Here is a 27,788-nt window from a genome sequence, read left to right as displayed (position 1 = left end):
TGGGTTTCTCTGTCACTGTAGTAAATCCACTCCCTGGAGAGGCAGTATCTAGGTTTCTTCCATCAACTTAATGGTATCTACACTGGAATTTAGGTCAGCTTAACTGCATCATTGATTGACATAGCTAGGTCAACTTAAGTTTTGGGTGTAGACCAGGTCTCAGGCATTATATTTCTGGGTTCATTTCTCTTACCATATAATAAGTGCTAAGAGGCCAAAGATGTCAGATTATTTTATCTCATGAACTATAGTATTTTGTATAATTTAATTAAACCTTTGTCAGTGGAAATTGTACACTCTAGTTTAAGCATGAAGACATTACTTCCAAACATTTTCTTGCAGTTAAAAGTGTTCGTGTGTCCTGCTTCCTGTATGTTTGAAAACATCTCCACATCTTCTACCTCTTTTTCCTAACTCAGCCAGTAACTTTACAGAGAAAGCAAGCACCACACCTGTGGGGAAGGGTAATATCTTGTATTGCTCAACAAGGATTGCGCTAGCCGGCTCTTAACACTTATATCTGGAGATTTTGAATTAGTAATCTGATAGTAGTGAATTAGACCAACTTTTGTGAAATAAATAGCAGTATTAATGAGCTCCAAAGGCAGTTGACAAACAGAACTTTGTGTACCTCCATGTTTGAAGTCCTGCATGACAGTTACTGAAGTGTGGGAATACTTGAGAAGAAGTGATCCATAAGGGAATTGTTGGGACTCTTAGGGATGGGAGGAAAAACAGCCCATTCTTGATACCATTCTTGACATTTTATTTTTATTTCACCATAAAAATTAGTGAAGAAAGTTTGAAAATGATCTGGTCTAAACACAGAGTTGCACTGGTTTAACAGTGCGATGTTGCACAGATTTAGAGAACAATCTTGTTGTAAAATTATTGTTGAGACAGAGGACAGGTAGCTCTTCCCTCCCTGCCTTGTCTTCAGTAAGATTTTTGTATCCAGATAGCTAACTTGATGTTAAAAACACATTTTTTGCAGTGAAGGCATAGCATTTGTGTATGAATGCTCTTCCATCCATTTAAACCTGGATTACAGCTGGGTTAGCATGCTCTGTTAAATAATATAGTTCTTGATCTTGCAGGTGGATCTTCGGGATGGGCCTTTGTGAAAATATGGAACCCTACTGAAGCAAGCCAGTGGGGCCCACAAAGATGGGTCTCTGGATCAGGGCCATAGTGTGTCGTGTCGTCTTCCCCCCCCCCAAAAAAAGGCCTTCATAAATGTTAACTAATATTAAACACTAAAATACTATTTTGGTCCCTAGATTGAGTGGATAGATATTTGTCATTTTGACCTATGGCTAGTCTATAAATTTACAAAACTCAAAAGGAAGGTGGGTCTTGCCTCCAAAAACATTATTTCCTTTTTTAAAAAAAAAGATGGACTGGGAAGCCCTTAAGAGAGGCTACTTTCTGAAAACTGAACTGTCATCATGTACCTGTCTTCTATAAAATATAAAATCAGTTATTACAATTTAAAGTTGCTGTTTACAGCTATTTTTCAAGTGTTAACATGCTTTATACTTCAGATCAGTGGTTCCCAACCCGTGGCCTGTGGACTACTGCTCCCTTCCCACTGGCTGCAGAAGGAGCTGCTGCCTAAGGACCCAGGTGGAGCACATTGCTGCGGGGCTAAACGACTGGTGCAGGTTCTTTGCTGAAGCAAAGGGGACAGGAGATAAGCGCTCCCCTCCCCTGGCTGTAGCAGGGAGCATGGCAAAGCGCTCTGCCTGTGTCCGTAACTGGTGGCGTCCCTGCTGGAGCCGGAGGGAGGGGAGATGAACGCCCCCTCCCCCAGTTCCAGCAGAGAGCAAAGCGCTCTGCCTGGGTCCCTAGGTGCTGGAATCCATGCTGGAGCCAGAAGGAGGGGAGCACTGATCTCCCATCCCCCTGGCTGCAGACGGGAGCTACTGTCTAGGGACCCAGGTAGAGTGCACGGGGCTACAGGACTGGTGTGGTTTCACTGCTGCAGCTAAAGGGACCGGAGATCAGCAAGGAGGAAGGCAGCCTCCCTGTTGATCTCCTTCCATCTGGCTGCAATGCAAGGGGGGGAGGGGGCGGAGACTGGTGGCCCTTCAGGGTTGTAAAAGTGTTCTCTGTAGCCCTCAAGCCAAAAAGGTTGGGAACCACTGCTTCAGAGGAATGCAATCCTGTGGACAGAGTATGTACAGTTCCTCAGATGTCAGCTTGAACTAGGTAAAGTCTTTGTTTGTGGAATGTAAAGTGCTGTAGCAGGAGTTTCTTGAGGTCTGGCTTTGTCATGTGATATGACTGATCAGATTCACAGTGCTTGTGTTGTTTTCTACTTAAGCTTTTTGCTTATCAAGCTTTAAAAATTTTGGTTGGAATTAAGGGTTCTTGACCAGCTTTTCTAGTATATTCTAAGATATACTGTTTCCAAAGGCTTTTCTTAAAGATATAACTTATTTCAATTCTGTAGTTCATACATGTTGTTTTACATGTACTGACTTTCTGGCTTATAGGTGTATTACTAGTACATATCACGTATACTAGCTGATTTTGCAGTTGTTTTTGTATGATTTATTTTCTAATACATAATTTGGGTAAGATAGTAAATTGGGGATAGTCCTAAGGTGATAGGGTAAGTTAAAACAAAGAGTATGGGTTTTAAGGTGGGTTTGTTTTCAAGTAGAACAAACGTTTACCTAGAAAAATGGTACACTTTTTCTGTAATACATTAGCAAGCACCCTTATCTCCCATATGTTGTACTGTTGTATTAATCTAGATCAGTGGTCCCCAAACTGTGGGGTGCACCCACAAGGGAGGTGAAGGAATGTGGGCGGGGGGTTCCGCGTGGTGGGGCCAAGCCAGCCTGTCCAGGAGATGGGGAAGGAGCTCCACTCAGCCCAGCTCCGCCCTCAGCCGTGGCTCTGCCCCCTACTCTTCCCTCAGCCCCTCTCTGCCCCCCTTTTTCTCCCTCCCACTACAGCCACTCCCCAACCACAGTTCCGCTGCACCCTCCTCCTTTCTCTGCCTCCATTCCCAGTTCTGTCCCCTGCTCTGCCTTCAGCCAAGTTCCTCTGCTGACTGAGCCAACTCTGCAGTAATGAAGGCGGATCCCGTGGACAGATTTCATTAGCGGTAAGGGGGGCAATGACAGGAAAAGTTTGAGCACCACTGATTTAGATGGAATAAATAGGCCCAGGGAATGAAAAGTGTTAGCATAACCCAATCACGTTCCAACATTAAACAGTTTTAAACAAAGTTCAAGGTTTGGTATAGAGAGACCTCTGCCTGTGTAATACCATGGCAGAAACACCATTAAAAATCCTTGTAACCATTTACTAAAGATAAAGAAAAGAAGGAAAAGCATTTCAAATGCTTGACCTGCAAGGTATTAAGGCTTACTTTTAACAACATCCTTTCTTGCCTTTTAACTGGAGAGAGATTTTTAGAATGAAAAAACCCATTGTTTAACTGTCTATTAGATGGTAGTATAGATGGGAATAATTATCTTGTTGAGGAAAAGAGAAGTTAGTTGAGATGACTAGAGTTGTTGTTGCTGTTAAGTATGATCCCATTTTCTTTAAGACAAAATGTGAAAAACCCACAAGAGAAAATGCAGCTTCTCTCTCTGGTGTTGACTCTCTCACTTGCAATCTTACTGCTGGAAAAACAGGCACAGCACGTGGTCTTATCAGCCACTCTGAGACCTGGCAAACAGCCCAATGCTGGTAAGAGCTTAGAGCACTGCTTTTAGTTGCTGCTTTCTGGTCACAACAGTGTTGCAAAATATATGGTCTTGGCCAGCTAAACCAGACTCCTAGTAAACAAAAGGAAAAATGAGAGGGTTAGAAAAGAGAAGTAGTAAGGGGGGGAAGGAAAAGAACACACAAAGAGGTAGAAAGGTGGGGAGTTTGACACAGTCTCACATCCCAGGTGGTGATTGGGATTCAGCCAGCTCTGGTGGAGGGTGTGATGTCATCTGGATCTCTCTCTCTCTGGCCTGATCTGGTGAGGATGTCTCTCAGAAGTAAAATAACAAAGGCCCCAGAAATGATGGGGGTGACAGCCATGATGATCAAACTCACGTTAGTAGACAGTTTTTCTCCCCAGAGCTTTTCTTTAAGGACTCCAAAAGGAGAGTGATGGGTGGAATAGCCCATCCCCTATTTTTTCAAACAATTAGTCTTAATTTCTGACATCAATTTTTATTCACTGACTTCTGATCACACACTTCTTTTATTTACCTTGTATGATCTTAAAACAAGTTCTTGAGTAATATTAGTAGGCCTTTTTCGTTGGGCCTAATTCAGTGTTTGTCTCCCTTTCATACCTTTTCCCATCAACATTTGTTGTTACAGGTTATTGTGACATTTTATAAACTTTTGCTTACTGCTTACAGCTGTATTAGGGTAAATTTGTAGGCCTAATTATAACAGTGCTTCACCTACAAAATGAATGGATTGATAACTCCAACCATATAGATCTGCCTTTTGCCCCCACATCCTCTTCCCCAGTATCATGCCGGGAGTTCAGTACTGGCTGAAAGGAAAGAGCATCCAATACTGAATTGCCAGCACAACTTTCTGCAATGGCTGGGTTTTCTTTGGGGACAGTCATCTACAAATGACCATATCTTTCAAAAACTGGGACATTTGTGGAGGCAGGCAACCACAGAAAAAAGTGGGGAAACTAGTGGGGGAGAATTTTGTTTCACCTAAAGATAAAATTGGGAGATGGGCAGCTTGAACAGCTGGATCTGGCTGTAGGTGAATTTCTGTTCCTATAGCATATTTTAGCAATCCCTTAAAATAAATAAATAAAACTTGGTTGGTTATCGTCTCACTTTGCACCTACCCTTTGTTAAGTAAAAATTGACTTTATCTCCTTTACATGTTCTTTTCCCTTAACTCTAGTTTTTCCTTTCTTCTGCTGGCTGATATTTTCTCTTTTCAGTCTATTTTCCTCCTTTGATGTCATTTTTCTATGTTTTCTCCTTCTTGTCTGTCTTCTCCTATGTTGTGCTCTCATCTTCCTTCCCCCAAGTTTCCAGTCTCTTCCCTCACCCTCTTGTACTCTTTTCTTATCTTGTATTCTCAATTCCTGATTTCTCTGTACTATCCCGAGTTTTATCTTGTCTCACTTGCTATCTGTCTCCCCCACCAAAAACATTCATACGCTTCTTTCCGAGTCATAAATTACACATGCTTTTCTACTGCATGCTCACAGAATCTTTCTCTACAGTGTTCCTTTCATAATCAAGCAAGTGCACAAACACAGGCAGAATTCACCTACATATGCAGGCTCCTCACAACTTCAATTCAAGTGGGACTTGTTACACAAGCTTCCCTCACCACACACACACACACAAAAAAAATTCCACATGGTTGCTTACTGCAAATCTCGCCTTCCCATCACAAGCAGCCTTTCCTCCTCCCAGATTCTTTCTGCCTCTTTCTCCAACCATGTAAGTCATGCCTCTTGCAATGCATTTTTTTTTCTGCTCACGTTCTGGTAGAGGCTAGGAGTGATCCAAAGTTGTAATGCATTCAGCCCTCTGAGGGAGGGGTTTGTTCTTCTTTGAGTGCTGGTCCCTGTGTGGATTCCAGAGATGGATATGCATGTATGCCATGCGCTGGAGCCAAAACTGTTTGAAATAGTCTCCATTGGCCTGCGTGTGCATTGTGCCTTTGCCACGTGGTATATCCGAGGTGTTATGAGACAGTGTGAGTCAATACTCCCTCAGTTCCCTCTTACCGCCACATGGCCAGAGTCAGACCATTCCTCTTCACCTTTCATGCTGCATAGAAAAAAAAAATTGTGATGTTCTACATACGTAGAATTTAGGTGGTCTACATACGTAGAATTTAGTAATTAGAACTTAGTAGTCTTTTAGTTAGTTGTAGTAGTTAGATAGTACTTATTCAAGTTTTACCTTGGGACGTCTGAACCGTTCAGGGGGATTATGCCCAAACAAGTTGGGTTTAAGAACTGTTACATGCCTGAGATTGTTTTTGGTAAGGAACAACCATCAGCGTTGCCTGCACTGTCTCAACGAAACTCATATAGTAGCCTGCTGTTCTATTTGCCATTCCTTTCCAACTTGGACTTTGAGGTGCGGGAACTCAAAATCAGGAAACATCTCATGGAGCATGCTATGCGTCCACATGCGCACCAAGAGGTGGAGCTGCCGCAGCGCCCATCTGCATCAGCAATGAGCGCATCTCCTGCCAGAATGATACTGTGCAAACTCCACCACATAAGAAACACAGCCGTGTGCGTAAGAGTGCTTCTCTGAGAGGGACCATATAGAAACACGGTGCTCACTCCTCGAGCTAGGAATAACAGGAAGAAAGGTTGTGGATGGATGTCAGAGCACCAGTACTGAAAAGATCCAAAATGGAATGTAAGACCAAGCACATTGACAAATCGGTGCCAACCACCTCAACCACAGGCATTCCTCGGGAGCCCCAAGCACTGCCATGTCCATCTAATGAGGTTATCGTCTCTGACACAGACAGTGGAGCTATTCCTGCCCTTGGAGGACTCCTTGCGACAGCAAGCCTTGTCTGGCATCACACAACTATCCCAGGCCAATGAATCGTTGCTTCTCTACTGCCAGCCTCCGCATCAACATACACCGCCAGTTCCACCTGATCTGATGGCACCGCCCTTTCCAGAACAATCTGAGTCAGATTGGTCTTTAGACCTAGGCCAAACTTTCTCACTGGTGAGATCATATAGTCCATAGATGTATGCATCAACGCATGGGCATTGGTCACAGTATGCACAGGGACCATCTACCCATGCAGAACATTGACTCTATGGGTATGGTTGGGACCCATACTATGATTGGAGAGTGCCACCTCCCCCTGTATGTTACAGGCCCCCATCGAAATATACGGCACCTCCCTCTGTGTACAATGAACCTCAGAGCACCGTTGGCACCGCTGGTACCACCAGTGCATCAGGAACCATCAGAGCAACTCTTCCTGACTGGTGCATCATCCTTTGGATGAGGCTCTCATCCCTCCATCATTCTCTCCACCAGATGATCACGGACAGTACCAGAACCTCCTGCAGAGGATGGCTGCGGCCCTCAGCTTACAGGCTGAAAATATCACAGACCCCCCAGGATGAATTCCTGGATATTCTTCAGCCAACGTGCCCTTCACAGGTGGCATTGTCAATCCTAGTGCGATCTTACAACCAGCCCAGATGATTTGCCATACTCCAGCATTGTGCACCCCAACACCCAAAAGGGCTGAGAGGCATTATTTTGTGTCGTTTAAGAAAACAAACTTCCTTTTCTTACATCCCTGCTTCATTCCTTTGTGGTTCAAGTGGCTATTCAGTGGGTGAGACAGCAACATCCTAGGACCACCCAATTGGACCAGGCAGCTAAGAAACTGGATCTGATCGGATGAAAGGTCTATTCCTCAGCAGGCCTCCAATTCCATGTCACCAGTTATCAGACTATACTGGCAAACTATGACTTTAAATTTAATGCTAAATTTTTGGATTTTTCAGGCCCCCTTACCTGACGACAGACATGCTGAGTTCAAAGCCCTCATAGATGAGGGTTAATTGGTGGCTAAGATCTCTCTCCAAGTGGCAGTGGATGCTGCAGAAATAGCAGCACGCCCCCTTGCTTCAGGAGTGGTACTTTGGAGGGACTCCTGGCTCCAGACATTCGGTTCCCCAAGGAAGTCCAAACGACCTTGGAGGACTTGCCTTTTCTGACAACATTAAGCTGGTCAGTAATAAGACAGATGAAAGTCTACATTCACTGAAGGACTCAAGAGCCACACTCCAATCACTGGACCTTTACACACCGGCCCCAGCTCAATATCAAAACAGGCCGGTTTTCAGGCCTTGATATCCTGCCCGAGCCTCCTCCCAGCGCTACCTATACCCACCCCCCCCCGCACGACAAGAACAACCTTTCTGCCACTAATGCTCCCAGAGACCTAGGTTCTCTGCCGCCACCTTTTCCACCACCATTTCTACCTTCCACCAGCAACCCCAAAGACAGCCCTTTTTTGACTCCTTAACACAGAACTGCAAACCTCACCACCTTCCTCTGGCCTTCCAGACACCTTTTGGACGCCATTTTGCTCAATTTGCGCATGATTGGAGTTAGATTACCACCAATTGGTGGATATTAGACATCATGCACTGGGGATGCCACATAGAGTTCCACTTCCCCTCTCTGCCACCCCCACCAACATAGATCTACAGATCCATCCCCCATGAACCCTTTACGGAAGGAAACAAATGCACTCCTCACAAAAGGAGCCATAGAAAACATCCTGTATCATTATCGGGACCATGGATTCTACTCCCTTTATTTCCTTAATACCAAAGAAAAATAGGAACCTTTGCCCCACCTTGGCTCTAAGGGCTTTGAACAGATATATCCGAAAATTCCACTTCCATATGGTCACCCTTCAACAAATCATCCCCTCCCTTTCCTTTGAGGCCTGGTTCACAGCTCTCGATATGAAGGATGCATATTTTCATGTGAACATTCACCCTGACCACCGCAAGTTCCTCTGCTTCATGGTGGGGCATACCCATTACCAATTCCATGTCCTCCCATTTGTCATAGCCACTGCACCACTTATCTTCAAAAAGGTTTTCATACTGGTCGCATCCTATGTGCGACGCCTGGGTCACTCGCTCTTCCCATATCTAGATGTTTGGCTCCTGTTGGCATCATTCTGCAAACACCTTATTGACAGTATCTGAACCTTATGACAACTTCTCGCCAGTCTGGGCATCTGTATCAATGAGAAGTCCACTTCCATCCCTACGAGAGAACTCATGTTCATTGGAGCTTGCCTACAGTTTGGGAAGGCCTGTGCCTTCTTACCAAAAGACCGCTTTACCAATCTCAAGGCCCTCATTGCACACCTACGGCACTGTCCCTGCACACATGTCGAATATTGCCTTTCACTCCTGAGACACAGGATAGCATGCACTGCTGTCACCCCACATGCATGACTCAATGAGAGATGCCTGCAGTTGTGGCTACGCCTAGTGTACGACCCACAGAGGGACCACGTAAATAAATGAATCACCCTTCCACCCATGGTGGTAACTTCCCTAGCATGGTGGCACAACCAAACCAAAGTAATGGTGGGTACCCCGTTCAAGCCCCTTATGCCCAAAATTACTCTAACTATGAGCGCTTCACTTGTCGGCTGGGGTGCCCACATATGTGGTCAATCATCACAGGAGCTATGGACACCCAGAGAAGCAGCATCCTACAGCTATGAGTAGTCATATGGGCCTGTCGGGCACTTCTTCTAATTGTCTGCTCCAAACATGTGCAACTTCTCTCAGACAACATGATGCCAGTTGTATATATAAACAGGGAGGAGCCAGATTGCCAACTCTGCAGAGAGGAACTCCGCCTGTGGAACCGGTGTCTACGATGCAACATCACATTACGTGCAATCCACATACCAGGCACGAACAACACCCTAGCAGACATGCTCAGCTGCTCCTTCTACTGGAGTCATGAATGGAGATCCATGATCCCACTCTTTATTCCACATTCCAGTCGTGGGGCATGCCGACATGGGACGACTTTGCAACACCAACCAACTGCAAGCTTCCCTCTTCTGTTCCAGGGCAGCCCTCGGGTAGAACTCACAGGGAGACGCCTTTCTCCTCCCATGGGCATCAGGACTTTGTTACACATTTCAACCCATCCCACTTCTCCAACAAGTCCTCAGCAAAGTAAAGAGGGACCATACAATCCTCATGCTCATAGCCCTTTCTAGCCCTGTCAATACTGGTTCACAGAGCTCTTTTGCCTTTCCACTCATGCTTTAATATGTCTCACCCTTTTTCTGGAACTCCTCATGCAACAACAGGGCCAAATCCACCACCCCAATCAATACCCTCTACATCTCATGGCCTGGTATTTGGATGGGACTCGCGGATAGACATTGCGTGCTTCACGCCAGTGAGGTACATTCTCACCTGCAGCTGACACCACACTACCAGAGCCTGCTACCAGGCCAAATTACTACCATTCATGGGGTGGGCGTCAAATTACGAGCAATCAGATGAACGTGTGTCCATACCAGTCATCTTGGATTACCTACTTCACCTTCGCTGCTCAGGCCTTGCCCACTCCTCGATTTAGGTCCACCTGGTGGCACTCAGCACCTTTCTTCTGCCTGTAGATGGCTTCTCAATCTTCAGCCATCCAACTATGTCTCGATTCCTCTGTGGTCTCCTCAACACCTTCCCTCAGGTCAAGAAACCTAGTCTTCCTTGGGACCGCAACCTTGTCCTTTCTAGCCTCATGAAACTGCCCTTCGCATCCCTGGCCACCTGCTCGCTTACTTACCTGTCCATGAAACTGATATTTCTAGTGGCCGTCATGTCCGCCCGTAGGGTCAGTGAACTTGCAGCCATTATGGCGAACACACCTTTTACTGTATTTCACAAGGATAAGGTCTCTCTGTGACTCCATCCCAAGTTTCTCCCAAAGGTAGCCTCTCCCTTCCACTTCAACTAACTAATCTATCTTCCAACCTTTTATCCAAAACCACACTCCTCTAACAGAAAGAGCATATTGCAATCCCTCAGTGTCCGTTGCATGCTTGTCTTTTATATCCATTGCACCGATGCCTTTCAAGTTTCTCCCAAATTTTCTGTTACAATAGCTGAACGCACTCAAGGCCATGCCCTCTCCTCTCAACACTTCTCTAAGTGGATTTCTTGCTGTATCACCAAATGTTACACTATCGCCAAAGATGATCCACTTTTGGGCATAACAGCTCACTCCACAAGAGCACACGCCATCACATCCACCCTCCTCGCAGATGTCCCATGGCAGAACATTTGTAAAGCCATGATGTGGTCCTCTATCCACATTCACAGCTCATTACGCTATAGCCACTTCGGCGGCAATGGACATGGCAGTTTGGAGGACTGCAAAGACTGACACCTGATTACTGCTCGCTATGCTACCAACGTCTGGAATGCACGTAGGGACCAGAACTCGAAGAAGAAAGCGAGGTTACTTACTGTAACTGATGGTTCTTCAAGAGGTATGGTCCCTCTCTGGATTCCAATCCCACCCTCCATCCACTCTGCTGTGGGTTCTGTGTCCATCGGTAAGAGGAAACCGAGGGGGCATCGACCCATGTGGTCTTGTAACTCTTCGGACGCACCACGTGGTGAACGTATGACACACGCACTGGAAGACAAACTACTTCAAATAGGTTCGACTCTGGCGCATGGTGCAGATGCACACCCACGTTTGGAGTCCAGATAGGGACCACACCTCTTGAAGCACAATCAGTTACAGTAAGTAACCTCCTTCTTTGTGTTCTACAGCCAATTAAGGATAAATGTTAGTTTCTGTTGTCAAGGAACATAATTAAAGGTCAAGTCCTTGTTATGCCTGCTGCTTCCAAATACAAAGGACAGTTCTTTCTCCAGAGAGGTTTATGCACTAAGAAAAGATGTGGATTGAATGTGAGATTAAAGGAGTTCTCATGCAAATCTTTGTCGTCCTCTTCACTCTGCCATAATACCCCTTAACATTTTTTTTCAATCAGTAAAATGTATAAATCCCATGAATCTTCAAGAGGTGAGCAGCTATTAATGAAAAACATCTTATCTGTTGTTTCCTTTCTATTTTAATGTAAATATTGGGCTGAGCAGTAAACAGTTCAGTTATTTAGAAAAAATAACTAAAATCTTATATCTTTATTTTGTCACAGATGCACAAATTCAAGCTCTAATAAAGATAAAACAGTTGTTTAAAGCTATCTAGTCCTATCTTGTCTGTTTAAATACTCTAAACATAAGTTTTTTAAACGTTAAACATCAGGAGGTGTGCAATTAGATACTTACTGTATTTTTAATTATTCTAATAAAAGCTGTTCAAGTAGTCAGTTACAGTAAATGGGTAACTTAGGGCTGTAATTCCACTGACAGGGTTTTCCAGAGCTTAATTCTGGAGACTGAAACCTGAGTGGCTAATATATTGGCTAGAGCAATGGTTCTCAAATGTGGCCACCAGGCGGTTTCTGTGCCGCCATGAGCAGCTGGGGAGGGAGGGGCAAGGGTCCACCTGTCCCAGCCAGGTTTCACCTGACCACAAGCCGGGACTTGTTGGGAGCAGCCCCTGCAGGGTGAATAATCCCCAACCCTTGGTTCCCAGAAGCAGCTTCAGCTGCCGGACTGCAGTGCCAAGGTAGGTGCCCCCCCACCGGTGTGTCTGCCTCAGGGTCTGCACCCCTCCCTGCCAGCCACTGGCTGCCCGCCAGTGCCTTGAGTCCCGACTCCCCCAGCTGCCTTGAGTCCCGACTCCCACTCCCCCTCCCTGCCATTTTGGCACCCTCCTGCCCCCTTTCTTCCCTGCCAGCCACTCTATTGTCTCCGCCTGAGGGTCTGACTCCTTGCATTCATTCACTCACTCCCCCCCGCCGGCCACGCCAATGCCTCTGGTTCCCGACTTCCACCCGCTTCCTTCCCTGCCATTCTGGCATCCACCCCCCCTTTCCTCCCTCCCTCCCTGCCAGCAGCTCAATTGCCTCCAGGGTCTTTGCATTCACTCACTCATCCCCCTCTCTGCAACCGTGCAAGTGACCCCCAGCAGCCCCCTGCCTAAGCTGCAGTTCTCCCCCCCCCCCCAAAGCAACCCCCCCGCCTCCTGCCAGGTGGCTCAGGGCAATTGCTGCACATGTAGCCAGATTGGCTACTTTGCAGGGAAAGACAAGTAACTCCCTCCAGCCACCTGGCAGGAGCTGCAGTTCTTCATGCACCCCACTTACCTTTAAGTGAGGTAGCCTTTCCATTCAAAGACCTCAACTTTTGCTAATATTCTGATCCACACAATTGATGCATCAAAACCCAGAACTTATTATTTGCACATGTATATGTGCATATTTATTTAATTTTTCCTAACATTAACTGAGTATATTAGGAAAAATTGTCAATGCGGCCACCAGCAAGGGTTTGTGGCTGCACTGTGAGGCCACCAAAAAAATAGTTGCGAGAACCACTGTGCTGGAGCCCCAAAAGAAAATAAGAGATTCAAAATTCAGATAATTTAACTTCTTTCTCTATGAGCTTCTTCATTCTGCAGTCTGACAGCATTACTTTTCTCATAATTCATAGGTGATATCATATGTCTCAATTACAAGGTTTTTGTAGGTGGGTTGCAGTGTTCAGTGCTGCAAATCGTACATTATATAACAACACTGAAAGCTTTGATATTGAAAGTCAATGTTCATAAAGCTGTTCAGTGATTTTTATTAGTGTGCATGTCAATTTTTAAGTAGTGGGTTTTTTTCATGAATGTGGAAGTGACAGAGTTGAAGTTATTCCTAGACTCAGTAAAATAAAAAGAAAGATAATACAACAATTGGAACAAAATCTACGCACTTATTAAGGCAGTGTTGGTATTTTATTTTTGAATATTTAGTAGTATAGAAACATAAGAATTGCCATGTTGTGTCAGATCAGAGTTCTGGTTCAGTATCCTGTTTCATAGTGACCAGTATGAGGTGTTTCAGAGTAAGGTACAAAAAACCCCACAATGGACAACTGTAGAATAACTACCCTCGGGAGAAGTTTGTGCCTAACCCCCATCAGTTATGGTTGGCTCATGCTGGAGGTATGAGCATTTATATTCCTTCTTATAAGAGGACAAAATTGTGATAAGACTAAAACCAAGTGTACAGGTGCTCAACTCATACAAGTTCTGAACATGAAGTGGTAACTTCTAAAATGAATGTTTACATAAAAAGAAAACTGTAGTGTAATGTTTCTAAAAATCTTATTTGTGCACAGTGACCTTGTGAAATATTTTATCATGAAAAGGAATAAGTTAATAGTCATTACTGAAGACTGACTTGAGGCTAGAAGAAGGCACTGTGTCTACTCTAGGCCCATCTGTCTAGTATTGGTACTATCATTTTTCGCTCAATGCTTGTAACTGTCTTTATGTATAAAATAACTAAAGCAGATAAAACATTAAAATAGAAATATTTACTGAAAATAGCTTTGTCTTGGACTATGTTTCTCAAGATATTAATAGAAATGATAAGCTTTGTGCCCCATGTCATTAGTTCAGATTAGATCAAATGAGTAACAGCTGAAAGTTGTTGCCATCTGAAGACTCTTCATTGCCTATATGAAATGAATTTGTGGTCTCAATCAAGTTCCCACTTGTCACAGACCACATAACAAAATAACCACTGCATTTGATACCGATTGTCATGTTTTGCCGTGTTAGACACAGAAGCAGATGATTGAATGGGCAAGGAAAGATGACATGAAAGGAATGGGGTTAAAACAATTTGGGAAATTTGCACTACTGCTGTCTATGCTAGAGGGTTGACAAGTCACACAGCCCACTAAAAGAATACTGCATGTCAGTGCAGTGACTAATGCATTGCTGGGAGGATAGTAACCCAAAGGAGACACTATTCAAAAAGTTTCTTAGCTATTGTGCTCAAGTATAATTGAGTTGGTGAGTCTTGCCTGTGCATGTATACGTTTGCAGGAGGCACTGAAGGTAATAAATCTAAATAACAGTTGCATTTCATTTTCTTCCTGCATCTAATACATTTAATTATAAAATCTTTGCTGGTAAAGTTGGTAGATTGGTAGAATATTGAACAACAAACAGGGTAGGTTACTGTTAAAGAATGACATGTATAGCTTGGTTCAATGGTCACAATCCAACAAACTTCATTTTTAATACAGCCAAATGCAAGTAATACATCTGGGAACATAGAAAGCTGGCTACAACTCTGTATTGAACGCAGTAACTCACTGAAAGACTTAGCAATCGTAGATCACCACCTCAGCATGAGCAAAAAAAGGGCCAGTGTGATCTCTGGATTTATAAAAAGGGAATATCAGGGAGAAGTAGGGAAGTGGTCTTGGTTCTGTACACAGCATAGGTAAGACTGCTACTAGAATACTGTGCACAGTTCTGGTGTCCACATTTCAAGAAAAGGTTATGGAAGTACTGAAAGAATTAGAAGGAGGGCTATAAAAATAATCCAGGCCTGGCAAACAAGTCTTACAACACAAAGCTGAAGGAGCTCAATTTACTCAGTTGATTGAGAAGAAGGTTGAAAGGTGACATAATCACTGTGTATAGGTATATACACATGGAAAAGATATCTGATAGTAAGCGGATTTTCAGTCTTGCAGACGAAGGCATAACAAGATCTAGTGGCTGGATGTTGAAGTTGGACAAATTCATCCTTGAAATAAGATGCAATTCCTAGCATTGGAACTGTTTGCCAGGGGAGATAGTGGATTCAACCTTACCTGGAATCTTTAAAATGAGATTAGAAATCTTTCTAAAAATACGCTTTAATCCAGTTCTGGGAGGAATTCTATATTCTGTAGGGGGTCAGGAGTCAGGCATTGCAGTCTGTGACTCCCACTGTTCATGCCTTCCCTTAATGTGCCATGGAGAGAACAAGAAGTTTTGCATTGCCCTCTGCATTCTCATAACACTTGCAGCCTGCATGAAGACTTTGACTGTAATCAAATCTCATGCTTCAGGGTTTCAGCTGGTCGCTTGCAGGGATCAGGAGGGAATTTTTCCACCCAATACAATTGGCTAATTGTGTTCTGGGTTTTTTGCCTTCCTTGGGGCATTGGTGGCACCTCAGTTTCTACTGTCTTCTGCCTGTGTCACACCTCAGTTTAGTTTCCTGAGGACTTACATGGTTTGATCTGAAGTTTTTGAGTTCGGTATAGGGGTTACTAGGTGAAATTTAATGACCTGTGATACACAGGAGATCAGACTAGATGATCTAGTGGGGTCTGTTCTTAGTGGTTCCTTCCGACGCTAAAGTCTTTGAATCTATGAAATTGTGATGCTACAGCAGTTGCCTTCAAATGATTCAGTTTTGGCAAGGCCAATTAAATCCCTTTGTTTCTTTCTGTCTTGACAACATATTGAAATAAAGGATTTTTCATTGCAGTGTTTATAGATTTGGACTGTGTATATGGGGAGAAGGGAAGGGGCTACTCTCTAAAATTTGCAAGAAAATATTTCATTGTAAAATATAAAACTGTTCTCATTCTCAAAAGAGCATTTTTAATGGTGATTCAGTAAGCAGTTTGCCACCCAATTCTTTCAATAAATGAAACATCACATTCTTCTTTATAGGTACAAGAGGACTAAAGGTTCTCTAGAGCCATAACTAGAATGGACAGTTATTTTAAAGCAGCAGTCTGTGACTTGGACAAACTACTTGATGAATTTGAGCAAAATACAGGTTAGTTAGATCTTTGTGCTACTTTTTTTTTTTTTTTTTTTGTATGGGGAAAACAAACTTAAATGGTTAATACCAGGGACATGCACAGGGGGGCAAATAGGGACATGCCTCCCTCCTAAATAATTGTCTGGGACACAGAACAACTCTGGCCACAGGAGGAGAGGGCGAAAGAGTGAGCTCCTGCTGCGGCTGGAGGGGAGGGGGGCAGAAAGAGTGAGTTCTGGGGGTAGGAGGAGAGGAGGGTACACAGAACATGCCCCTCCAAAAGGGGTCAAATTTAAATATATGCACACGCCCCTGGTTAAGATTAAGAGGAAGTGAAGGTAATTTGGTCTGTTCTTCATAAATGTTGTCTTTAGTTTGAAGAAAGCTTTTGTGAGGTGGGAGTGCAGCATGAGGAACCAGTTTTACTTTTGATCTTTTTGTTTTTTAATTAGATGAACTTGACTGCTACAGAACAGCTGCAAACCAGTGCGATTCAAAACAGCATTCAGTCTCTTCAGAATTGGATTCCTTACAACCTGTATCATCCCTAGTATCAAAAGTGCAAGACTATGTTAGCAGTTGCACTACATCAGAAGAATTCTCTCTAGCCAGTCAGGTTACAGCAAACAAAGGAAATTTTGAACTGAATTCCTTAGCACAAAATGAGAAAAATGTCACTGGACTCGATCTTCTGTCTACTGTGGATGGTGGTGCTTCAGATGAAATTCAGCCTTCGAGCCTGGGGAGGTGTAGTATACCTGTATGTGATCTCATCAGTGACACAGGTAATTTGATCCATGCAACAAGTAGTCATGAAGATATTCAGAAGCTGCAGCCAGATGACTTCCAGTGCAACAAGGACTCCTTAGTTGGCTTTGATTTATCTTTAGTACCAGCTACAGTTTGTAGTATGTCAGTAGGTTTCAATGGTGTTTCAAGCACAGAGCAACAGAATGGTGGGGACTCAACATTACAAGATGCGGGACACGTTGCAACAAAAGAGTTGAGCCAGTTGGATTTTAAAACACACAATCATGGTAAAGCAAAGGTCTCAGACTCATGTGGTGGTCAAAATAGGACAGAAACTTTAAAGGATAATCAGGTATTGAATCAGCTGGAACAAATTACAGGCCTTAACGTTATATCTGCCTTTGTAACATCACAGACCCCATATGCATTCAGTTCCAAAGATGATGCAATACTTGAAAAGCTGCCTTCCGAATCATTAAAAGATGAAAGTCTGAGCTGTGTGATAAGTCAAGAGGCACCTGGAGAGAGTGTTAATGAAAATGTAGTTTCAAAAGATAAAGGTAGTGTGGAATCCTTGCCTTCTGATCTGCCAAAGAGTTCTGAGTTAAACAAAAGCAATTTAAAATTATCTGGAAAATGTGTTTTACCAGACTCTTCATCTCAAATAGAGGATAGGGTAGTATTAGATAAGATAAAAAGTGCAGAAGAAAAGGTATGGAGTCCAGAACTTAATACCAATGAAATATTACACAGTGTTTCAGCTTCACATGTAACTGCTGAAGATATCCAAACCTCATTGTCATGTTTTCCACTTGCTGTATCCATATGTGGTTCATTAGTTGTAACAGAAGACAAAAGTGGTCATATACCTCAAAATGAAAGAGCAGATGTTATCAGTGATACTGTGACTATGCATGCAGGAAACTTTAAGAGTGGATTCCCCAATAAGGAATTGTATGGAAAGATGGAATCTTCTGAACAGGAAGGCTATCTAAATCAAATCAGTCACTGCTTTGTAGAAGAAGCTATAACTATAGCTGGAGAGAAGGGGGAATCTGACAACAAAATTAATAAAGGTGACTCTCCCCAAATCCACATGGCTGCTGCTGTCCCTGTTGCAGAGTCTAAAATTGAGCTGTGTGCTGATGGTATTCAGATAGTTGACAGTCATGATCAAAGTATTACTTGTCCAGTTTTAGCTGACTTAACTATTGAGGAAGATTTTATTGAAAGTGATGCACTGATTAGTGATGCTGAGCTTGATGCCTTCTTATCTGGACAGTATCTTCAGCCCAATAATTCAAAACACTTTGAAGATATGGATGATCTGCTGGAGTTTGATGCTAATCAAGTTAATTTAGTAAATGTGGACAACCTAGATTTAAAAAAGGTCAGTGATTCAGAAACAAAAGCAAAACTGGAGGAGATTGGGGAGATTTCCAGTATTAATAGTACTTGTAGAATAGCTGATATTGAATATAAATTGGCGCCTCCACCAGAAAAAAGTACATATCCTATTCAACAAGAGGCCTCTAACCATGTAACTGAGACTAGTATTGAAGTACCAGTCCCTGCTTTTAGCCATCAGAATGTACATATTGGAGGTGCTAGACCTAAACAGTTGCTTAATCTTTCTCAAAGAACTGTAAGTGAGAGAGAGCTCAGTAAACCAAATATGCATAGGACTGAATTCCAGGAAGTGGATTCTATACCCTCAAAGGCCCCTCTCTCAGAAACCAAAACTAGTACTGACATAAACTCCAAATGTAGTCGGTCTGATACAGAAAACTACTTGGAAGCAGAACTACCTGCAAGCATAGAACCTGTTAAAGCACCTCTAGTTCTGGGACAGAAACAGCCACCTTGGGTTCCCGATTCAGAGGCACCCAACTGCATGAACTGCCAAGTCAAGTTCACATTTACAAAAAGAAGACACCACTGTCGTGCCTGTGGGAAAGTAAGTTATGAAAAAATGCTTTGCATTAATTGCTTTTGACAATGAATGTATTGTGTTATGGCAGTGGTTTTTAACCTGTGGTCCGTGGACCCCATGGTGTTTGCAGACTAAGGGATCCGTAAAAGGTTGTTGTTACCATAGAACAGTGGTTTTCAACCTGTGGTTTGCAGATTCCTGGGGGTCCGCAGACTAAGATTTCCAAAGAGCACCTCCATTTGAAAGGTTTTAGGGGTCCGCACATGAAAAAAGGTTGAAAACCATAGTGTTACAGCATCATAAAATAAGATCACTCTGACTTAGTGTTTCCTTCCATTAATCCTTTGTGTGATATTCTAGACTCTATCATATTGTCAAGTACTCAATATTAAGCAAAGATATAAGATTTTACTGTGAAAATACAGTTATTGTGTGTGTGGGGGGGAGGGGGAATCTTCTCACCTTATGACCTATTATTGACCAACTTAAGCTGATAACCAAGGAGTTTTTGGAGTTTGCTCTTTGGATATCTTAAGTTTTCTTGAATTTCTAAATGATGGAATAGTAAATCTTAGTATATAAAATCTTAATAAAATCTGAGAAACTGCAGGGAATGTGGGGAGGACAACTCATAACTACTTTTGATCATGATAATCTGTAAAGTGGTTGATATAATGAATAAGATTTGCTATTTGTTTTCCACCATATATCAGCAGTGTGCTATGTAGCTAAATATATTACACAAAAAACACTAAGTTAAAAGAACATTAAGACTACAAAGTCAAACACTCCAAAGTTAAGAAATGCTAGAATTAAGGATTATATAACACCTAGGAGCCCTAGTTGTGGATGAGGACCCCACTATGCTAGGTGCTTTACAAACACACACAACAAGGGATCCCTGCCCCAAAGAGCCTAGTCTAAGCCTGTGCAGCATAAATTTGGGCCCTAGTACATAAACATTACAATAGTCTTCAATTATATGATCACATACTATTTTTTCTCTAGGACTCCTGCCTCATTCAGTGCACAGAATGAATAGTGCTCACTTAATGAGCAGCAAGCAACTTTTTAATATTTTATTTTATCCTCTTTGTTCAGTGTGTGGCCTCATACCTTGTTTACTGCACATCATTTAAAGCCTGCTCTGAATACATAAATTATTTTCTCATAGGCTTTTCTGTGGCACTCCACTATAAGTATCTGAATGCTTCACAAATGTTAATACATTTTATTTTCACCTCACTCCTGTGAAGTGATGGTATTATCCCTGTTTTACACACTGGAAGCTGTAGCACAGAAATTAAGGTCAACGACCGTACACTAATTTTGGGTGCCCAATTTAAGATGCCTAGGGCCAGAATACTAACTTTTTCTTTTCTTTTTTCTTTTTCTTTTACCATTTCATATGTTTAAAGCACATCTCCCATAGATTCCAGTTAGAACTTGAGCGCTCAGCACTTCTGGATATCATACCCCAGGTGTTTCAGGTCAGGTCTCCAGAAAATGAGGAACATCCAGTTTGTGACCACCTGTGAGAAGTTTGATTTAAGCAAGTTGTCCAGAATCACACAGAAACTGTGGCAGAGGCAGGGATAGACTCCAGTTCTCCAGAGGATCATTCAATTGCCTTAACCATGAGACCACTCTTTCTGTTCCTGCTGTCCCGAGCTTTATTCACTACACACCTAACTTCAGCAACACATGAGGCAAAGGTCTTACACACATCTTCTGCATTATGCAATCTTGTTCCATCATTGGAGTATGTCCATCCTATGCTCTGAGTGAGGCAGGGATCCTATGGAAAAAATAGTATATGATTATGTAACGGAGACTGTCATAATGCATACTTGAAGGGGGACCGTATTAAGGGTTTATGGGCAATATTAATTCTGACATTGCCTAACTTTTGAGTACTTGACTTTACAACCTTAATTTTTTCATTTTTTTGTGTATTATTTTGTTTGTAGCTTTTTAAAAAAGGAAATCTGAAAAAAATGTTACTGCATCGATTTATATTTACACCACAGGGCTGAGTAAGAGGGTTGGAACCTTTAGATGCACAGCACAGACATCTGCCACTTGAACTCATGGTAACTGCTCACTGATAGCAGCAGTAGGTTGTCATCCTGTATGTGGACCAGACACAAAAACAGTGGTTCTCAAACTTTTTATATTGGTGACCCCTTTCACACAGCAAGCCTCTCCTTAGAAATTAAAACACCTTAGAAAACTCCTTAGAAATTAAAACACATTTTTATATTAAATTAAATTAAATGTTTATATTAAATTAAATTAAAACACTTTTTTTTATATTTAACACTATGTTAAATGCTAAATTTACACCCTGTTACTTAAAATGAATTTGCCTTTTCCCCACTGATTTTGATGGGGTTTGGGGAGGGCTGATAGCCCAGCGCTTGGCAGGGCTTGGGGGAGGGCTGTCAGCTCGCAACCTGCAGTTGGAGATCCAGTGCAGATGAAGATGAAAACACATTTTGGTGGTAAGTTTCATAGCTATTTTGCAGATGACAGAAGTATGTTGAGTTTTTGGAATGTTGGGTTCCATTTGAGGTTTTGGAGGATTGTGTTCTCTAGTGGTCACTGATCCTCCTGCCCTGTTCTTTCCCCCAAGATTGACCCCTTCTGTGCCTGTCCCTTCCAGCCTACTCCTGTCCCAGTAGTCTTCTCCCACCGACTCCTCATACCACTCTCTTTGCCTAGCTAGTTTCAGTCTTTTCCCCTCAATATTCCTCATCAAAGTCCCATCCCAGTCTTTCTCCTTCCCCACAGCTGGTTATCCCAATTTACTCCCTCTTCCCCCATCCATGCCTGGCTCTTGTGGCTTCCGCATTGGAGTTAGCTGTTTCTTCATCCATGTTGCCTGAGAGCTAGCAGGGGGAGCATTGAGAGCACAGGAGAGAGAGTTTTCCTGCTCTTAGTTTTGATGCCTTTTGCTACATTACCCGCAGTTGGTGTTCCAGGCTAAATTCCAGCAAAGCTCTTGCAGCCCTGGGCTACAGCATGTCCAGTACAGATGGCATTTTCAGAAAACTTAGCTTCCGAACTCCAACAAGTCTCTACTGAGCATGCGCAAACTGGGACCTTCAGAGGCTTCTGTGTATTCCCAGGTGTGGGATATATAGCCCCTGGTTTTGAGCTGTGAAAGCACCTTGGAAAACCATATCCGTTGCCCCCTTCTGTGGTATGAGATCTTGTGTGAGGGTGATGTCATAGTCCTACTTTTTATAAGGGTGTAGACTCCCACAATGTATTCAGTTCTTCTACTGTTACTGCAAAACATGAATGGAACCTGCTTCCATCCAGTCAGGCTAGATCTTTTCTTAGTCTAACTTACTCATTTCTTGTAGTTAAGAGTAGCGTAGGAAAACTTAGTTTATGAAGCCTGACTTGTCACAGGAGCCTTCGGAGCCCTTATTGGGTCCATATCCAGCACAGAGCCTTGTAAGGGCTACAAAAGGTATGCTGTTTGCAGTTATACTGGAGACTGATGCCCACATCTGGTGCCTTCTGTGTCTAGATGGAAACCTGCTTGGTAACCTAATGCATAGTTGGCTGTGCCTTCATTCCCTGGACTAGAAAATAAATACTTGAGCCTTCTCTGTTGGATGTTTCCATGGGGTGGTGAAGAATGAGACCAGCTTCTATGCCAGTGTTCTTTGATGCAGTACCCCAAGATGCATTTTGCAACACTGTCCTTTGAGCATCTTGTATTACAGGCCTGAAAACATAATCTCCTTGGCTTTATGCTGGGGACAAATGCCTTAGCTAGCACCAACGGTGTTGGGTAACTCAAGAGCAGTACCAAAGGACAAATCAACAGGGCCTATCAAGGCTTCAATAGCCTGGGCAGTGATGTAGGAAGCACTCATCTTGGTGCTCATGCCACACCTTTTCTCCAGCCATGACACTTTTGTCTTGGCACAGTAAGTGCATGCAGATGGCTTTTTGGGTTAAAGGAGTAAGATGAGGAATCTCACTATAAGAGGATAAAAGCAGAAGAGAACAAGCACTATTCTTCGTACTTCCTGACTCATGAAGGCCTTGGAAACTCTCAAATGACACAGCTGTCATCTTTTTAAGTTTTTCTGGAGCCAGTGTGTTGCCATCAACTAATTTTGTGACCACTCATTAATTTGGATGCTGGTAAGGTCTTCGATTTCTCCAGACCTGAGTGGGGGTCTGTAATTGAGGTTACTAGATGCTCCTCCTACCTTTCACTTGCTTTTCTGCTGCTTTACTCTATTCCTGTACCAAATTCTCTGGTTTTGATCTGGAACTATCTCAGAGACTTTGTTCCTATCCTTTCTGACAGAGGGATATAGAACATTTGACAAGAGAGCCTATTTGTCTGGATCAGTAGGCCTTATGAGTGGTCAGCTATCAAGCCATCATGTCCTATTACAGTTATGCCCTAAAGGATGCCATGAGCCACATCCTGGACTTCTGGCCTGATGAACAGAAGGAAGCAACCAGGACCTTGGTCACTGAGGGTCATATGCTTGGTAGGCACTTCCTGAAAGCAGCATATGATGTCTTGGACAACAGTGCAAGAGCCATGGCCCCAGGATATGATCAGGTCACTCCTGAATCCCAATGAGAAATGACTTCCCTTTTTAGTGCACTGGCCTCTTCAGTGGCAAAACTGAGGCCCTAGAGAAATTCAAGCCACTTCCTGCTCCTTGAGATTAACACTTTACCATTTCCCTCCCTCTCAGTGCCAAGGGATGCAGTCCCAGAGGCGATATCAGCCACCTCTTAGGCCTGGTCTACACTGGCAGTGGAGGTCAACATAATGCTGCTTACGTTGACCCCCTAAAGTATGCATTTCCATTGGCACGTAAGTTCCACTGATCTAAATTGTGGTAAAAGTTGACCTAATAAAACCACCTCCGAAAGTGGCGTAGCACTGAATTCGAATTCCGTTGGTTGCATTTGCATCAGTGTAGGCAGAGCACAAGGTAAATCAATGCCATTGGCCTCTGGGCGATATCATAATGCTCTGTTGTGACCGCTCTGGATATTCACACTCTGCTGTAACATGGCCACGTAAACAGGAAATAGCTCCTCCCTTCAAGCCCTGGGAAATTTCCAATTCCTATTTCCGGTTTGGACAGCATGGAGAGAGCTTTGTAGCTGAACCGCTCATGGCAACTGCGTGGCCCAAACGCGCTCCAGCATGGAGTCGACCAGAGGTCTTGGATTTCGTGAGTCTGTGGGGCGAAGAGTCTGTTCTGGCTCAGCTCCGAGCCAGAAAAAGAAATTTAGATATCTACGAGAAGAAATCTCGCAGCACGTTGGAGAAGGGGCACAACAGGGATGCGCAGGAGTGCCACGTTAAGATCAAAGAGCTGGGGCAGGCTAATCAGAAAACTAGGGAAGCTAACAACCATTCTGGCTTCTCGCCCAAAACATGTTGCTTTTATGAGGAGCTGCATGTGATTCTCGGTGGTGACCTCACCACTGTGCCACCATGCAGCATCGATATCTGCAGAATCCCAGTCCAGAACGAATGAGGAGGACTCTCTGGACGATGAGGATGAGGAGAGCAGGGTGCAGGAGAGTGGGGTATCCATTCTCCCTGAGAGCCAGGACTTGTTTGTTACCCCAGAGCAGCCCTGCCACACGCAGGACAGTGGGACTGATTGAGATGCCGGGGAAGGCACATCTGGTGAGTGTGTGTGGCAAATCTAATTTTTGCAGTGATGTCCCCAGTCCAGCTTCTTAAAAGGAGTTTGGGATTTTGAGGGGACAGGCTTCCTGGGTGTTGGCAAATTTCAGTGGAGGGTTACTCCCGGAACAGACTGTTTATGTGCAGAGGTATGCTCCAAGAATCCACTGTGGATATCACAAGGAAACTTTCATGTAGGTAATCTGTAATCCTTTGCAGAAGGTTTCTGGGGAGGGCAGCCTTATTTCTTCTGCCCCGGTAGGAGATTTTACCCTGCCGCTCTGCTATTAAATGAGGAAGCATCATCGCGGAACACAGCATAAGGGCCAGGCCTGTACCCTGATACTTGCAGTAAATCTTCCTTTTCCGCCTGCATTACCCTCAGGAGACTGATATCATACATCGTCACCTAGGGAAGATAGTGCAAATTTAAAATACCCGACCAATACAGTCACTCCGTGTTGTTCCTCTGCTGTGGCCGGTGTCCCTGGGTGCCTCCTGAAGACAATTCCTAGTACTGATATTGTTGCTGTGGGTGTTATGGGTTGGGACACTGGTTGCCCTACGTTTTCTGCTGCTACGCTTCACCCGCAATGTCTTCTAATATGTTTTCTCCAGCTCCCGGTGATCCCTTTCCTTGCTCAATTGTGGATTGTGGATTTTAGTACTAATGAAACCTCTCCATAATTGATGCAAGGGCCCCTTGCTTACCATGTCTGGAACGCCTCTCCGACTCGTCTGCTACATACAGATTGGAATGTGGATCTGACTTTGCCTTGTGAACATGAAGGGGAGTTCTTTTTATATTGTAATGTTTCTTTTACTACTTTGGGTCAGCTAACAATGGCAACCTTATGCTTTGCTTGTCTTACAGTCGACACTTCAGCCTTCAGCCCCCTTTCAGAACTTCTGCTGAAAGACTTTCTCAGATTAGGAAGCGGGGGAAAAAAAAACGCGGGATGGCATGTTCAGTGAATTAATGAACGCCTCCACGGTTGCTGAGACAGAGCTCAGAGCCTGGAGGATGTCCTTGTCTGAAAAACTAGATATAGACATGGAACACAGAACATCAGCACAGGAGCGTGATACGCAACAGGAGATGTTGCGTATTGCGAGGGATTAGTCCGACATACTGAGGCGTCTGGTAAAGCTTTAGGAAGAGCAGCGGCAGGACAGACTCCCTCTGTAGCCCCTCCAAAACGCTCCACCGCCTACCACTTTATCAGCCCCCACCCCCAAGTACTCTAGGAGGAGGCTGAGCAGAGTGCAGTATGTGCTGCACTCCACACTAGTGGAGGCAAGCAGAAAGATGTGACGGCCTCTATAAGAAATGCACGCAACCACAGTTGCTTGCACAGTGACACTTTACAGAGTTAACTTATCTCCTTTTCCACTGAAACGGGTCACAAATAAAAATGTGCAGCTTAAAAAACATCTGTCTTTATTTATTCATAGCTTGGGTGGGGAAAGAAGGGGAGGGGGCTGCTGTCACAAGGATGGGGGAAGGGAAAGAACGGCACAGCAGAGACATACATTACTGCGGTTCATTGCAGAACTAATTTTTCAGTGCTTCCTGTAGGCAAAGTGCTCTGTGATTTGGCTCTGAGCGTAGCGCTGGAATCTGGCTGCTCAGAATTTGCCGCTAGTCTATCAACCTCCACGACCCAACCCTGGGGGAATTTTTCACCCTTTGTTTCACACAAATTATGGAGCACACAGCATGCAGATATAACTGCTGGGATGTTCTTTTTACTGATGAGTAGACATCTCCATCTGGCCTTGAAACGCCCAAATGCACATTCCATCACCATTCTGCACTTGCTGAGCCTGTTATTGAAACGCTCCTTCTCACTGTCCAGGTGCCTGGTAGTAGCCAAGAGAGCAAGGGGTAGGCAGGATCCCCCAGGATCATTATTGGCATTTCACCATCCTCAATATTTATTTTTTGGTCAGGGAAAAAAGTGCCTGCTTGAATCTTATTGAACAGACCAGAGTTCCTAAAGATGCGCGCGTCATGCATCTTTCCAGACCACCCCACACTGATGTCGGTGAAACATCCCTTGTGATCCACAAGGTCCTGCAGCACCATTGAGAAGTATCCCTTCCGGTTTATGTACTCTATGGCAAGGTGGTCAGGTGCTAGGAGAGGGATACACGTGCCATCTATTGCCCCCTCTCCTCCAGTTTGGAAATCCCATTGCCTCAAACCTGTCCACTATGTCCTCCACGTTTCCCAAAGTCACTGTCCTTCGTAACAGAAGTCTATTAATGGCCCTACACACTTGCGTCACAGCAGCTCCAATGGTGGATTTACCAACTCCGAATTGATTCCCAGCTGACTGGTAGCAGTCTGGGGTTGCCAACTTCCACAGAGCAATGGCCACTTACTTCTCCACTGTCAGAGCTGGCCTCAAGCGAGTATTCACGTGCTTCAGGGCTGGGGACAGTTCTGCGCAAAGTTAAAAGAAAGTGGTCTTTTGCATACGAAAGTTCTGCAGCCACTGCTCATCATCCCACACCTTCATGATGATGCGATCCCACCAATCTGTGCTTGTTTTCTGGGACCAGAAATGGCACTCCACAGACTGAAGATGGTGTGAGACCCTGCAGCAAACGGGAATTGCTTCGCTCTATGGCTTGTAGCAGGGCGGCCTCAGTAACATCGCTATTTTCCGTGCTGTGGCTCCTGTCTGACCTTTGAAAATACTGCAGGATAAGCCATGAGGTATTTGTGATGCTCACAATGATGGTGCAGAGTTGAGTGGGCTCCATGCCTCTCTGGCAACAGCGTATGCGCAGCATAGAAAAACGGCGCAAAAAAACATTTGCAGTTTGTTTGGGACAAGAAGGGAAGGGGAGGACAACAAGCTTCCCAAAAGCCTCTGTGGCTAGTTGCACTGTGGGATAGCTACTCACAGTGCACTGCTTTGAATGTTGATCCAAGCGTGGTAAGTGGGGATGCAAGAGCCCGATGCAAGGAGTGAGGTGTGATCACGCTCCTGCGACTTCTGCAGTTCAGCGGGTGAAAGTCGATTTACTTTAAATCAACTTCACTCTGCAGTGTAGACATACCCTTAGTCTGTCTACCACTGACCGACATAATTAGTACATAGCAGGGTTCTTTGCCATACATCTTTGCAGCACTCGGAACCAGCTTTTAAAGAG

The 27,788-nt window shown here is 44.0% G+C and overlaps 1 protein-coding gene across 1 annotated transcript in view; it reads left to right on the top strand.

Moving 5' to 3' along the window:
- Window positions 1-27,788, top strand: part of ZFYVE16 (zinc finger FYVE-type containing 16) — a 61,184-nt gene that overhangs the window by 2,239 nt on the left and 31,157 nt on the right. The window contains exons 2-3 of the mRNA XM_067569217.1: window positions 16,155-16,263; window positions 16,701-18,955. Of these exons, the coding sequence (XP_067425318.1) occupies window positions 16,194-16,263; window positions 16,701-18,955 (2,325 nt within the window). The 5' untranslated portion in view covers window positions 16,155-16,193. The remainder of the gene's footprint in view (window positions 1-16,154; window positions 16,264-16,700; window positions 18,956-27,788) is intronic.

Source organism: Emydura macquarii, unplaced genomic scaffold (assembly GCF_026122565.2).
Source record: "Emydura macquarii macquarii isolate MOO-44397 ecotype Brisbane River unplaced genomic scaffold, CSIRO-AGI_Emac_v2 contig_2897, whole genome shotgun sequence".
In the NCBI taxonomy this organism is placed as follows: domain Eukaryota; kingdom Metazoa; phylum Chordata; order Testudines; family Chelidae; genus Emydura; species Emydura macquarii.
This window is presented reverse-complemented; position numbering and strand designations above follow the sequence as displayed.